Source organism: Diadema antillarum, unplaced genomic scaffold (assembly GCF_040938485.1).
Source record: "Diadema antillarum isolate AM-2024a unplaced genomic scaffold, OU_Dant_1.0 seq00001483_RagTag, whole genome shotgun sequence".
NCBI lineage: Eukaryota > Metazoa > Echinodermata > Echinoidea > Diadematoida > Diadematidae > Diadema > Diadema antillarum.
In genome coordinates this window covers 187,764-202,220 of record NW_027272222.1, presented here as the reverse complement: position 1 = coordinate 202,220, position 14,457 = coordinate 187,764, and the positions used below count along the sequence as shown (strand labels likewise).

The 14,457-nt window shown below is 39.4% G+C and overlaps 1 protein-coding gene across 3 annotated transcripts in view; it reads right to left on the bottom strand.

Moving 5' to 3' along the window:
- The window catches only part of LOC139709962 (uncharacterized), a 143,648-nt gene that overhangs the window by 25,956 nt on the left and 103,235 nt on the right, over positions 1–14,457 (bottom strand). For 2 of the 3 annotated variants that reach the window (XM_071621909.1, XM_071621910.1), the window contains 2 exons: positions 12,292–12,472; positions 10,236–10,368 (listed from right to left, as the gene is read on the bottom strand). In XM_071621909.1, coding sequence (XP_071478010.1) covers positions 10,236–10,368; positions 12,292–12,472 — 314 coding nt within the window. Of the gene's footprint in view, positions 1–6,306; positions 6,346–10,235; positions 10,369–12,291; positions 12,473–14,457 lie in introns of those variants that run through there. The other variant, XM_071621911.1, reaches the window with a different exon arrangement.

Genomic DNA, 14,457 nt, shown 5'->3' with positions numbered 1-14,457 from the left:
AACTTCATGGAATTACCCACATGGAAATCTCACACCGTACCTTGTTAGTTCCTCAGCTGGAGCATGGTTAAATCTGCCTTCTTCAATGAGCTGAAGATTTTTTTTTTGAAACTTTTGCACTTACCGCAGGTCTTTTCCACTTGAGTTTTATTGGCCATACTGAGCTGATCTGAGCAGTACTGAGCCGTACCGAGCTGATCAGCTGGTTCTAACAGCTAACTTCATTGGTTAATTGCCTTGAAAATAAATTCACTGGCATTCTGCGCATACGTTTGCTAAAAAAACAAACTTGCAAACGTATGCTATCGTACCGTGCAAACGTTTGCCAAACAACACTCGCTGATTGGTCAATTAGCAAATGTTTGCTAAAGGCAGTTGCATACGTATGCCCATTTCCATACGTATGCCCCAAACGAATTATGCCCGCTACGGCCTTCCATAGACGGAGCCCACTGTGTGGATGGAGTGTGTAGCACAGCGCATCAGCGCAGGGCTTATTCGTTCATTTCGTGACATCATAGTTTTGGTCACCAAAATTTCTCCGTCAGATCGGGTTCGGGTGGTCTAAAAAAGGGTCTCAAATGGTGGTCTAAAAAAGGATCCTTCGGTGAAGGATCACCGAAGTGATGCAGCTTTTTGAGTATGTAAGAAACGAAAACAGAAAAACTGGCCAGAAATTAATATCATTTACGAGTGAAAAATTGAGCAAAGAAAATGGGATTCCATCGGGATTTCAACCCGAGACCTCCGGATGCTAGCCCGGTGCTCTACCGACTGAGCTATAGAAAGTCCTAGTTCAGTGTTCGTCCAAGAAACCCTAAATTCTCAATGCTCGAATGGTCAGTTTTTCTGTTTTTGTTTGTTACATACTCAAAAAGCTGCATCACTTTGGTGATCCCTCGCATTTATCCCCAAGTTGAATTATCCTTCGGGTGTATGCCAAGTTCAAGTGTGTACGTGTGTGTCACACACAAACACACTGCATAGCTTCTGACCATTCGAGCATTCTTCTACACTTTTGTCAAGTTTCGTGAAAATGACATGGGTTTTGAATGCATAGGATGAGATTCTTGCACCCACCCATTAAGGGCATCCCTGGATAGGTTTATGACAAAATTTTGAGGTCTTACGACGACTTCCACCGCATGGGGGTGCTGCTAGCACAGAAACAAGTCCACGAACCACCCATTTTTACAATTTCTCTGCATTTAGTAATCCTTCTTCTACATTTTGGTCAAGTTTCATAAAAATGACATGGGTTTTGAATGTACAGTATAAGTTATATCAACCTTCTCATATATTGCACCCCTAACAGAAAATGTTCCTAACAAGGATTTGGTTTCTGCCACGTGAGGGCGATGCTTGCTCAAGAATAACAGTGTAAACCCCAACTTTAAAACCTTTTATTCCTTTTGGGTATCTTTTTCTGCAAGTCTTGCAAATTTGGAGAAAATGAAGTGGATTTTGAAAGAATTATGGGGATTTAAATTTGCAATTGCAGATTTTGTGCCAATCATGGTCTTGATCGTGTACCGCTATCATTTTCACACTTGAAGGTAAATTGTCATATTTTTCAAACTCTCGTAGAAGAAAAACAAGCATATGAACCTTAGGTTTTATTTGCATATTTGGGCTTTGGATGGGTCAAAATTAAGGTAAGGGAAGTTTTAAGAAAATGACATGGACTTTACTTTAACTGAGGAACATTCTTAAAGATGAAGTTCAGAATTGATGCGTACCTCTTAACTTTAACCCTACAAAGGCAGGGGGGGGGGTTTGAATCAACCCCCCTTGACATTTTTCGCGACTATTCAAAATTCTTTGACCGCGCCGTTTGATGACTTTTTACTTTCAAGTCTTGTGCATCTTTTGACACTATTTTCATGAAAATTGCGCATACCGCTATGACGCTGCACGACCTTTAATACAAGCCTGTCAGACAGAAAATGGCTCAAAAACGTGATTTTGTGTATAAAGTCTATGCAAATGGAGTTTTTTCACCTTATTCATAAAGATATGATTATTTTCACACGCTGAAATCAATTAATTTTAGCATAATTATGCTTGGAAAAGGTTCTGTCATAAATTTTGCAAAAAAAAATGATAAAACAAAAGGTCGAAAAACGAGGAAATACATAAGAAATTCATAAAGCAATAAAATACATAAGAAATTAAGTTTGATACCAGATTTTTTTTTCAAGTACATTGTTAGGAATGCTACAAAGGATGTTATCACCAAAAATTAGGATTCTAGGAGCTTTACTTTCTGATTTAGAGCAAAATGTATGATTTTATGCATATACAATTTGTATTAGCATAATCAATTAATGTCATGAAAATTCCCATTTCTTTTTGTATAATGTGGTAGATTACGCCGCAGGTAATGCATACGTGTCAATTTTCATGGCGATTACACGATTGACGGCCGAGATCTGGGGGGAGGTTTTGAATCAACCCTCCCTCGGCCACAGAACACCCCAAAAAGCCCGGCCTGGTTGGGGTTAAAGGGACTGTACAGTACTGGTGGAGGTAGGGATTCAGGTTTATAACATTCCTAAGTGAGATAATGAAAAACCTCTTATGAAATATGAAAGAGCATGCAATTTGAAGAAGGATTCAACGTTTATTTGATGAAAATTGGTTTTCAAATGGCTGAGATATCCAAAAAAGTGATAATAATAAAAGGCAACAGGCCACGCCTTTTATTAGGATCTCTTTGTTTCATCTTGTTTTTGGATATCTCAACCATTTCAAAATCGATTTTCATCAAATAAACTTTTGATACCCCTTAGAATTGCACGCTCTTTGACATCTCATAGAGTGATTTCTGAATATCTTGCAAAACGTTAAAAGCTAAATCCTCACCTCAACCAGAACTGTACACACCCTTTAAGTATTATTCTCAGATTCTACAGACACTCGGAGTCCACTCAAGTGAAAGAAAGGGGAAGCTTGGCTGATGCATACAGAAGGACACATGGTGCAAATTCAAAGCATAAAAAGCTTGCTTAGTTGCTAAACTTACTAATCCAAACATTTATAACATATCTGTAACTAAAAAAAGTATCAGTTTTCCTATGTTAAATGCAGCAGCCATTGTTTTTCAAATGGAATCAGCCTCTGTTGTATCCATGTTAAGCTGGCGCACTCAAGCCCAACTCATGCACTTGCTTACAAAACAACATGTGCCGTAAGCCACTGAAGAAACCCCCTTTTCCTAACGCTAATTAAGAAAAAAATCCTGCTTCATTCTTTCTGAAAATCTACGAGAATGAAGTCAGAGGTACTGTGATGCATTGTGTGAATTTTCATAAGTAATTAAACATACAATTGCTATGGAGTTTATGTACACAACTTGTCCGTCCTGGAGGTGGAAAAGCTTACAACAAAAGAGAAACCAGGAGCAAACTTCAGGAGCAATTTTCTCTATTATTTGTTGTCACGTAATTTCCATCTTTGCCACATTTGATCTGAAATATCTCTGGATGTAAAGCATGTCTTGCAGTGGATTCTACATCAAATCAAAGATTACAGAGTGAACTGACTGAATATCTTGTTGATTGGAAGTTTGAAGAATATGACTTATGGCTGCTTTCGACGTGACAGGTCACATACGAGGTTCATAATTCTGAGGTTTTGTTAGCGTACTTACCTTTCTTTTTTTTCACTTTTGAATTACAACCTTATTACATTTCTTAATAACGAACATCTGGAGTAACAAAGATTCATATTATTTACAAAGAAACCTTTGTAGTGAGAACCTTATTTCATTGTCAGTTTCACGAATCTCACAAATACTGATCCTATGGAATAACACCACAATGTCAGTAATAGTAAATCATATTTCATTTTCAAATTAACGAACATCAAAGTTGTCAGAATTTGTGTGTTTCATAATAACGAGCCTTTGGAGCAATGAACCTTATTTCATTTCAGCTTAACATAATATGATAATGCAAGTTCTCCTCAGAAACGTTGCATGATATAGGGAGTGAACACAGAATGATGTGAAGCGAACACCCATGCAGATACACTCTGTAAATGTCTTTTCTGCTGTGTGTTTCTGTAAGCGATCTGCATTTTTTACAACGGAGCACATTTCTTTCATTTTCTTTGTCAATGGTGCTCGGAAAAGACTTCATTTTAACAAAAGGTTTGCTATAACTGCGTTATTATAAGCAAATTTTGTACCATTGACTTTAGTGATAATAATTTTGGGACCTGAGTTTTTATTTCTTTATAACGAAATTTCGTTTTAATTGTGTTTAACAGGAATGCACTATCACTTAAGGTGATTAATACCCCCTGCTCCAGCAGCTCAGATTTCCATGGAAAAACAAAAACAAAAACATGGATTGACAAAAAAGTTCTATTTACGAATCATTTTGCTCTTTTTAAAGCACACTTCTTTTATTTTTCTTTGCCAAAGGTTGCTTGGAAAAGACTTTGTTAGAACAAATTAGTTTTGCTATAACTGTGTTCATTATAAGCAAATTTTGTACCATTTTGTACCATATGTTGTCTTTTAATAGTGATAATAATTTTGAGGCCTGAGTTTTTATTTCTTTATAATGAAATATAATTTTACAGTGTATGTTTAATGGGAGTGCCCTGTATCTTTAAAAAAAATGTAAAACTATAACTGAAAGTACTCCCACTCCAGCAGCTCAGACTCCTATGAAAAATAATTGAACCAGGGTTTGATAAGAGGTTCTGTTTGGAAGAAGCATTTTGTTCTTTTTTAAAGATTTTTCCTAAAATATGTGGCTACCATGGCAATGCATTTTTGGGTACAAACACAAAAGAGCATTTTGCACAAATACACCTATATATCTTCATACACATCAAATTTGACCGTAATAGCTTAAATGCTTCAGTTTGATACTAAATTTTTATTACCATGGCAATCCTTTCTTTCTGATAGTAACACAATTGTGTCTGGCATATCTACACCTATAGATAATACAAAGGAAATAGAAAGATTAAACGAGAACTTACCTGTTCGAAGCTTTAATCTCAATTCTGTTAAAAGTAATAAGAGGGTGATATTACGTCAGGAGAGAGCCCGCCATGTGTGCATGCGCAGTAGAACCAATTTTCGAAGAGTGAAAAATGGATTGGCACTAGATGAAAGATAACGGGAGCTTGCAATCCTAGTCAAAACAATGCTGACTTACACTCCTGTTAGAGCAGCAGGGTGGGTGTGGAGGGGACGTAATATCACCCTCTTATTACTTAACAGAATTGAGATTAAAGCTTCGAACAGGTAAGTTCTCGTTTAATCTTTCTATTCTATCGCGTAATACTTGTTAGATATTACGTCAGGAGACTTTAAAGCCTGTGACGAAACATTTTTCCCATAGATATAACATATATGTTATGTGAATAACTGAAGCACCTACCAAGAGGTCATTAGTCTTCTGCTACACGAGTGACAGCCTGTGAAAAGCTCATTTTGGCGTCTTTTGGTTTATTGTAGAAACGTCGAAACGTTCGTTCGTTTGACGATACAGCCTGTTCAAGTATTGCAGTCACTGGTACATCACCCCTGGTTGCGGCTGAAGTTGATGCTGCTTGAGTGCTATGCGCTTTGTACTTATCAGTGTTGATACCTGCTGATGTAAGCACTTCCTTCAGCCAACGAGCAATAGTTTGTGATGATACCCTTTTGTGGGGTTTCTTGTAGCTGATGAATAGCTGTCGTTCATCCCCCCTGAGAATACTTGTTCTCTCAATATACTCTCTGAGGTACCTTACTACGCACAGGTGTCTGTCTGGAGGATAAGATTCCAGGGTAACCGCAAACCCCACATTCCCTGGTCGGTTCTGCTTGATCAGTTTTTCAAAGTGAAATGTAATTGAACTGTTTCTCAATTGTAAATGATCAAGATCCATGAATTTCAGAGACTGAATCCTTTGCGCTGAAGTCAAAGCAACGATCATGCACAGTTTCAATGTTAATTTCTTCAGAGACAGCGACTTTGTTGGTGACATAATATGCAACAATCTAAAAACAGGACCAACATCCCAGATTTCCTTGTATCTGGGCAAGGGAGTCCGTAGGTGAAAAACTCCTTTCAGGAACCGACAGACTAACGGATGTGTAACAACTGTACACGAAGCATCAGTTAGTGTCAAGAAAGATGATAAAGCACTGCGAGCTTGGTTTATGGTGCTGTAAGCTGCATGTACCACATGATAGAGTTTACTGAGGAATTTGAGGACATCCGTAACATCCGCATAGTAGCAGTTGATATTGTTCTCACGGCAATCTCTCCAAGAAGCAGCCATGATGTCAATGATGTCCTTCAAAATTCCTTGGTGCTCTAGTGGTGTGTACATAGCCTGCAACAAAGAAGATCAAGAGTTGCATGTAAGGGATGAGGTGTGTTCGAAATTGGGAGTGTTAGGAGTGTCTTGCTCCTATGAAGCAACATAGGTTTCCCAATTGTCATTTCTCGCAAGAGGGGAAACCATGCTTGACTGGGCCAGTTGGGTACAATGATTATTCCATCTGCATTATCCTCCCTTATTTTTTGCAGGCATTTTGCAATCAGACAAAATGGGGGAAATGCATAGAATTTCAATCCATTCCAATTGAGAGTGAATGCATCGACTGACACTGCTTCTGGGTCAGGTAACCATGAAACATAATTCTGTACTTGCTTATTTAGTCTAGATGCGAATAAATCAATTTCAGGTTCTCCAAATCTAGCAGTGATGGATTGAAAAATGTCCCTGTCAAGCATCCATTCTGTCCTGTCATCAAACTTTCTAGACAAGTGATCTGCTTCTTCGTTTAGTTTGCCTGGCAAATGCGATGCCGTTACCCACACATTGTGATTAATACACCACATCCAAATGTCTCTCATAATGTTGTTACATTCCACTGATTTCATTCCTCCCATGTTGTTTATGTAGGAAACTGCAGTGGTGTTATCTGTGCGGATGAGAATGTGCTCATCGTTAGCTCTACTACATAGTGATTGCAGCCCAAATTTTACGGCTAGTGGTTCAAGATAATTTATCTTACTGTCTTTGACATATCTTAACTCCTCTTCATTCCACCTACCCCCTGTGGAATTGTGTAGGTCAGTGGCACCCCAACCACTACCACTTGCATCTGTACGAATTTCAACAAACGGATTGGGTCTTCTTAGTGGCATGAATGCCGACTGGACATTGAGTTCTTGTTTAGATTCATGTGATAATGACATTCTCCTGTCAAAGTGACCTCTGTGCAATTTTAAGGCAACAACTTTCTCTTTCTCTGTGGCCCTATAAAACAAAGGCCCATACCGGACTGCTGGCGAGGCTGCCACCAGCTTTCCGATCACTTTGGCAACTTGCCTAATAATAGTGCTTGGGGATAATCTGAGCTCTGAGCAGAGCGTCTTAATTTGATGCATTTTTGCCTCTGGCAATCGAAGAGTCATGTCTTCCGAGTTCAAGATAAAGCCCAAAAATTGATCACTTTTTGTGACTGTAGTACAGACTTGTCTGGGTGTACTAGAAATCCTCGGCTTTCTAAGCCCTGAGTGACTGCTTTAACAGAGTTCTTTGTCTGTTCTACTGTGTCCCCAATAATGAGTGTATCATCTAGATAACAAACCACAGTGTGGCCTTGCTGTCTTAACATTGCCAAGAGAGGTTTCAACAATTTCATGAATAGTCGAGGAGCAGTGCTCAAGCCATTAGGTAGGGCCTTATATTGCCAATACTGGCCTTCCCAAACAAATTTGAAGAATTTTCTGTGAGACGGGTGGATGGGGACTGCATAATATGCATCCTGGAGGTTGACTGATGCCATGTAGGCATTTCTTGACAAGAGCTGTGAGGCAGTATGGATATTTTCCATTTTGAAATGTTGGTAAAAGGTAAATACTTATTCAGATCTGTTAAATCTAGTATGAGGCGTGTACCTCCATTTTTCTTAGGTCTTGAGAAAATATTAGAGACAAAGTCTCCTGTTTCTCTGGAGCATTTTTCAATGACCCCCTTTTCAGACAGTTTATTAATCTGAATAGATAGAGCTCTTCTATCAGTTTAACAAAGCCTGTAGCTTCTTGGGGGTTTGTTTCTGGATGGTGGCAATGTGGCCGCAAATTCTAGTTTGTAACCATTTATGACCTCTGAAATAGATGGGTCAGATGTAACAGTTCGCCAATTATCCTGAAAGGCATACAGTCGACCTCCAACTTTGGGAGAATCATGAGGGGTTTCTAGAGTTATTTAATCTCTCACCTCTGTAAGGCTTACCGTTTCTGTTGTGTGTGAGGCGCTGGAGGCAGTGGCTTCTTGTTGCCTTGTGGTTGGCTCTGGCGGTACTGCCTCGGGTTCCGCTCTAAAAAAGGTCGGTCACCAGTACCAGAAAAAGGCCGAGTCACAGTGGCAGGGGCACAAGATCTGGACCAGCCTGCTTCCTTGTAGCTTCGGTGGGTAGCACTAGCGGACCCTGGCGAGGGCCTGAATCCCCTGTAGGGATGTGGGCTTGAGTAGCTCTTTCTTTGTCCCTTCATCACCCCTGCCGTAACTTTCTGTTCTTCCATTAGGTCCTTAACCTTCTTGCTGAGGTTGTCGCCAAACAGTAGTTTGTTGGTAGTACCAACCATATTCTCTGGCTTGCACAGCCTGGCACATCTCGCGTCTAGGTCTGGTTTGATTAGCTCACGTCATAAGCAATTCAACTGCAAAGTAGGGCCAGCGCATCTCGTTGTGGGTCCGTGATGTTGCCCGATGGAAGCGAATGGACAAAGGCATTAATGCCCTTTGTCATTGATTTCTGAATTTTTTGCAGTTTCAAGTCTCTTGACTTTGAATGTGTCAGAAGAGGGGTTCACTTTTGGAGAATCCATAGCTTGGCAGTTGCTGGGCAGAGCATATAGCTGCTGTCTCCTCTAGTGCTTTGTTTTCAGTTGATGTGTGAGCAAATATGTAGCTGACTGAGCAATCTCTTCTTCTATCGGTTCCCGATATCTGCGTTCACTGCAAACTTCGACGCAATATGTGGAACTTCGTCTGGCATGATTGGGTAGCATTCCTCGTCATCCGTGATTGAATGTGTTTGCCCCATACCGGCGCCCGTGTATTCACAATGCTGGCCACTGTATGGCTGCTGTGTAACTGCAGACGAATGCAATACTCCTGGAGAGTTTGCAGTACGATTTTCGGCCGGTAATCGCTGAATAACCGACTCCAGCAAGTCTTCCAATTTACTCAGTCTAGTGTTCACATCAGAGCTTGTCGATGACTGGGTTTTTGCAGGATTTGTAGGTTTGCTCTTCTTTACTTGTGCTGTGCGCTGAGCAGGTTTCGATTTCCGCCATCTTGTGTGGCCGTAGGGGCACACAGCTCTGTGAGCTTCCCCTGTGCGGCGGCTGGTTGTCCGCCTGTGGCGTAGTGTGAAGCTGCCATGGGCTCACGTGGAGCGGCAGCGCGAAATTTCTCTTTCACCAAGATCGGCGAAGCCGATGAATCCATGATTCGATACTCGAAACTGCTTTCGATGCTCGAAACTGTTTAGTCTGCCCAATTGCAGGATACAGTTCTAGTGTCTTGGAGCAATTATACCCCAAAACACATTCACTAGATAGGCAAAATCCGAAGAAAAATGCCAGAAAAAACGGAGGGATGAAATCCTTCGTGCGAATCTCAGCATGCATGATGACGTATTGGTTCTACTGCGCATGCACACATGGCGGGCTCTCTCCTGACGTAATAGCTAACGAGTATTATGCAATAGAATTTGCCCTAAATAGCTTGAATGTTGTGAAAGTAATACAATTCACAAGGGTTTAGCAAAATTGTGGTTGCCATGGGGGATTTGGGTCCCCCAGGGGGGCATGGTGCCCTTTTGAACAAATTGAAACCCTATTCCTCTAGGGATGCTACCTGCCAAGTTTGGTGAAAATCCATCATGGGGTATTCAAGAAGAGGAAATTGTACAATTTAGGCCCCATTTGGACCCCTCCCCCTCCTCGCCTTGGCTCCAAGGGGGACACCCCTGGATCAGCTATGCAATGTACTATCTTAACTTAGCTCCAACACTTCTGATTCTAGAGAAGCTAAAGATGCCCTGTGAAACAAAATAAAATTTTCACACAACTCATTAGTTATTTGAGCACGGTGGAACAATGAGAGAATGACTGTACTAAATGCACAATATCTGCAGTGTGGAAGTGGATTTGTGACAGCCACTTTTTGGTACTTTTTGGAAATAAATGAAGTGGGCTTACGAAGTGATGGGCTGCTTCTTATCTTGAGCCTTGGTTCGGTCCCTCTCAATGATGAGGCAAGGTCGATCAAAGAGCTCACACATATGAAGGACTCTATCCAGCAGCTTCTGCCAGTTAGCCCCATTGGCAATCTCTGAAGGGAAAAATGACATCCCATCATCACATTAATTTTCACAAATGCATCTGGATAGTTAACTCACTGACAAAAAAAACCCTCCCATACCATCATCCACGTAAGTACTCCCCTTAACAATATCTCCAGATTGAATATCTGAACCTGAATTATTGTCCATATCTAAACAGCTGCTGATAGATTTGTCATTTAAAGGGGATATCTACTATTCTACATGTATGTCAACAAACTCTTAAAAGCTGACAGTACGGTCTGACCTCTCTTATCTGGCCTTCCTTTACCTGGATCTCTCTTATTATCTGTATGCGATCCTTTTTGAGATTTCTTTTTTCAATCCAGTAATTACGGGTAAAAGGGGTATTTCAAACTCAAAGTTCTTACACAAATGCATATGAAAGTATTAATGATAATAGAGAGACTCTTATAAAGCGCTCATTCTTCCTAAAAAGATACTCATGAATTACATATTACCCCCATTACAATTAACATACATTCACATCAAATTTTCATCTAAATAACATGCATACAGACATTCACCAAATCACCACAACAACATGGACAGAAAACTTTTTATCAAATCAGGGCATGGTGCAGGCAATCGCTCATTGAGCAAATTATCAGAGAATTCTGAATGCAGACCAGCTGACCAGGACATGACATGTTCACGCAAAATTGATATGTGCTCCTCTCATAATTCTCATTGCCACGTCATGCAGGTCTATTGCACAGCCGTCAATATGACTAGACTCACATTAGTTCATACATTCCTCAATATTTAAGCAGGTAAATCATCCCAAGAGTTTGACAACACATTGATTTCCTTTTGGTTAAAAAACCCTGTCTACTATTTTGCGCAGTTAGCAAAGAATTTCAGAGTACGCTACCTGCATTAGGGGGGAATAGCATTTGGGTATTATCCTAATAAGGTGGTCCCCATGCCTTTATTTTTCAATGATAACCAACGATTTTGGTATCTCTAGATTCCTTGGAAGACGGGGAATATGTTGCAAAGTAAAGTTAGGCAATATAAGCTCTCAGATTGTTGTCATCGACGAGAAAATGGGCAACGATGTTGACAAAATTCAACAAAATTTTACAAAATTTGTGCAATTTTTCCTTTTTCAGCCTTTGAGTTTGTATTATTTTTGTGAAAAAGTTAAATGACTTGAAATTTGGTCTGGATTTGAAATGAATATCCCTTCTTATGAAAACAAAAGATTTTGGCCTAACTGTAGTCATATCTTCTACTGTAGACATTCAAGTGCGCATGCGCACAGTCCAGAAACAGTGACACGACATTTGCTCCTGCGACAATTGCTCCGGTCTTATTTTCTCCAAGGACTTAGGGTTAGGGTTAGGGTGTGATAGGGTTTCAGGTTTATTTTGATGTGAGGATTAGGATTAGGGTGAGGGTTACGTGTTTGAGTAGGTTTCATGTTGGGCTTAGCGTGCAGATATTTCATGGGAGCAATTTTCGCAGGAGCAAATGTCATGGAACCCCAGAAACAAGCCTCCCAAATGCCCCTTTTTGATGTCCAGTATCAAAAATGAGTTACAACTCATCTGTTTATCATGTAAATTCACAAATTTAAATCATATTTGCAATCAGCAATCACATCTAATAAAAGTTGCCTTAAAATGAGAAAACAAAGATTACCATGGTTCTTTTTGATAATTATGTTGGTCACAACATTGAAGATGAAGACGACGTCAATGACTATAATTACGACATAGCAGGGATTCTTTTAAATCTCTTTTAATCTCTTTAAAACTTTTACAAAATATTGTAAGTCATGATTGTAATTGGGTCAGTCAAATATGTACATTTCCTTGTTGGTATATGATTTTATTAACATCAACATAATCCTGCAAAAAACAACACATCATCTCAACCCAATAGAAAAATTATGATTATAAACCTACCATTAAGGGTACGTTTCTCAACTCCCATTCTGGTGCTGGTTATGTAATCACACCCTTGGAGCTGGCACACCACTGGGTCAAGTCCATGAGTGATAGTCAGGCTGGACACAATGTGCGGGGCACTTGCTAGCTCCCTGGAATCCACCAGAATGACTGGCGGTGGAACATCATCAGTTGATGCCTGCAGGAGCAAATGTGATAGCTTTTAGGCATGTCAAGTGACTGCAAATAATGTGGCTACACAGCCATATGAGAATCAGCAAATACGATTATTTTCTACTTCTAATATTTCCTCTATGTTATCATCCAATGAATATCATATTTCCTAGTAAGGGTAGTCATTACATCTGTTGGTGTTTATGCATCTCTCATCACCCCATGTCTTTTAGTGTTTGTGACACATATTACTTATGACGCTTCTTTGTCACTTATGTGTCATACAGAATTTTCCTTTATTCACTGTCTGCCCCTTGACATCTTGTATTTATTCATCCTAAAGAACACAGTTTCATTATTCACTGCGCATTCCAGTCATTACCAACTGCTGGGTCATTATCACATGTGAACGCTGTGTGCCATGTATATATGCTTACCGACTTAATGTTATTCTTGAAACTTGCTTCCAAGAGACATATGGTAATCTAAGCCAAGAACATGTATTTTCGGTAAACAAATCATTATTCAACCTGTGTTTGTCTACCTCTAATAATGAATGAGCCTATAAATGCAATCTTTTCTTCTGTCATATAAAACGAAATAAATGATTATCAGCCAGCTGCCATGAGTTCCCTTCTAAATTCTTATGACCGTGAAGGTGACAACTAACAATGTCTGTGCTTGAAATGCACTTTCTCATTACCACCTGCACAAAAAAAAAAAATTACCTTATCTCATTCACACATTATCAAACTTTGTGTTTCAGATTTCAACATTAGAAACCTCAATAAAAATTTTGAACAATTAGTATTTCTCAATGAATTACAATTTAAACACAACATTGTCGGCCTCAGTAAAACTTGGCTCAAGGAAACGTCACCTTCTTCTCTATTTAGCATTGATGGTTTTAAATTAGTTACCAACAACAGGACTATTAAAAGAGGTGGTGGTGTAGGCTTCTACATCACACAAAATTTAAACTACACATTGTTACATATACTGCATTATGTTATTATATTATGTTAATTCACAGACCTTGACATTCCAATTCTACTGAATTTATTGAGCTATTTCAGTCTTCTCTCTGATGACTACTAATTGATAATAAGACATGCTTCATTATGGGTGATTTCAATAAAAATCTTCAAGGTTGTAATGATACTTCAATTTGTCAAGATTGTAAGTTGTCAAAACTCTTCATTCCTGTTATCAGGAAACCTACTTGAATATATGATGTAACGTCTACTCTTAATGATAATATATTCGTTAATAACTTATTTCTTGATGTTACTCATGATATTGTTGTTTCTGATCTCACTGATCATTTCCTTATATATGCACTTGTAACACAATTTTCTACTAGGAAAATACCAACCCTTAACTCAGGTTTTTGTGACATGTTCGAATGTAACCCTTGATAGACTTAGGGAGGGATTGAGGTCAGTTGATTGGTTCCCTCTTTATAATCAAAAAAATGTCAATTTGTCCTTTGATGTTTCTATGAACATCCTTCTAACTAATCATAATGTTTACTAGCAGCACCCGTGGAAATCCACGGGTCTGAGGGGTTTCATTTTTTCTCATAATACGATTTTGCACATTTTTATTGAAGAAATAAAAAGAAAAGTTTTCTCATTCTTTCGTTAATTGTGCTGTCTTCTAAATGACCGCCCTTCCCAGAAATTTAATATTCCATTTTTGCAGTATGTGCCCGGCGATCTGGTCCATTGGTAGGGATCATTCCAGCCACTATTTGCTTTTATTATAGAACTTGAGTTTCGAGGGGTTATTTGCACCCGTTGAAGTCCAACAGTTGTCTTGTTGCCCCTCACCCATCCCCCCTCCACGCACACACACATTTCCACCTCCGCAGGGCAAAAAACAAAAACATTCAGGGAAAATTACCAAAAACGCAAATGAGATTCCCCGAAAGTTCTGCCCACAGATTGTTCCCGTCGAAACGGAGAGATATTAACACTATGACTTTGATATCAAGTACCCCCTGCTCTT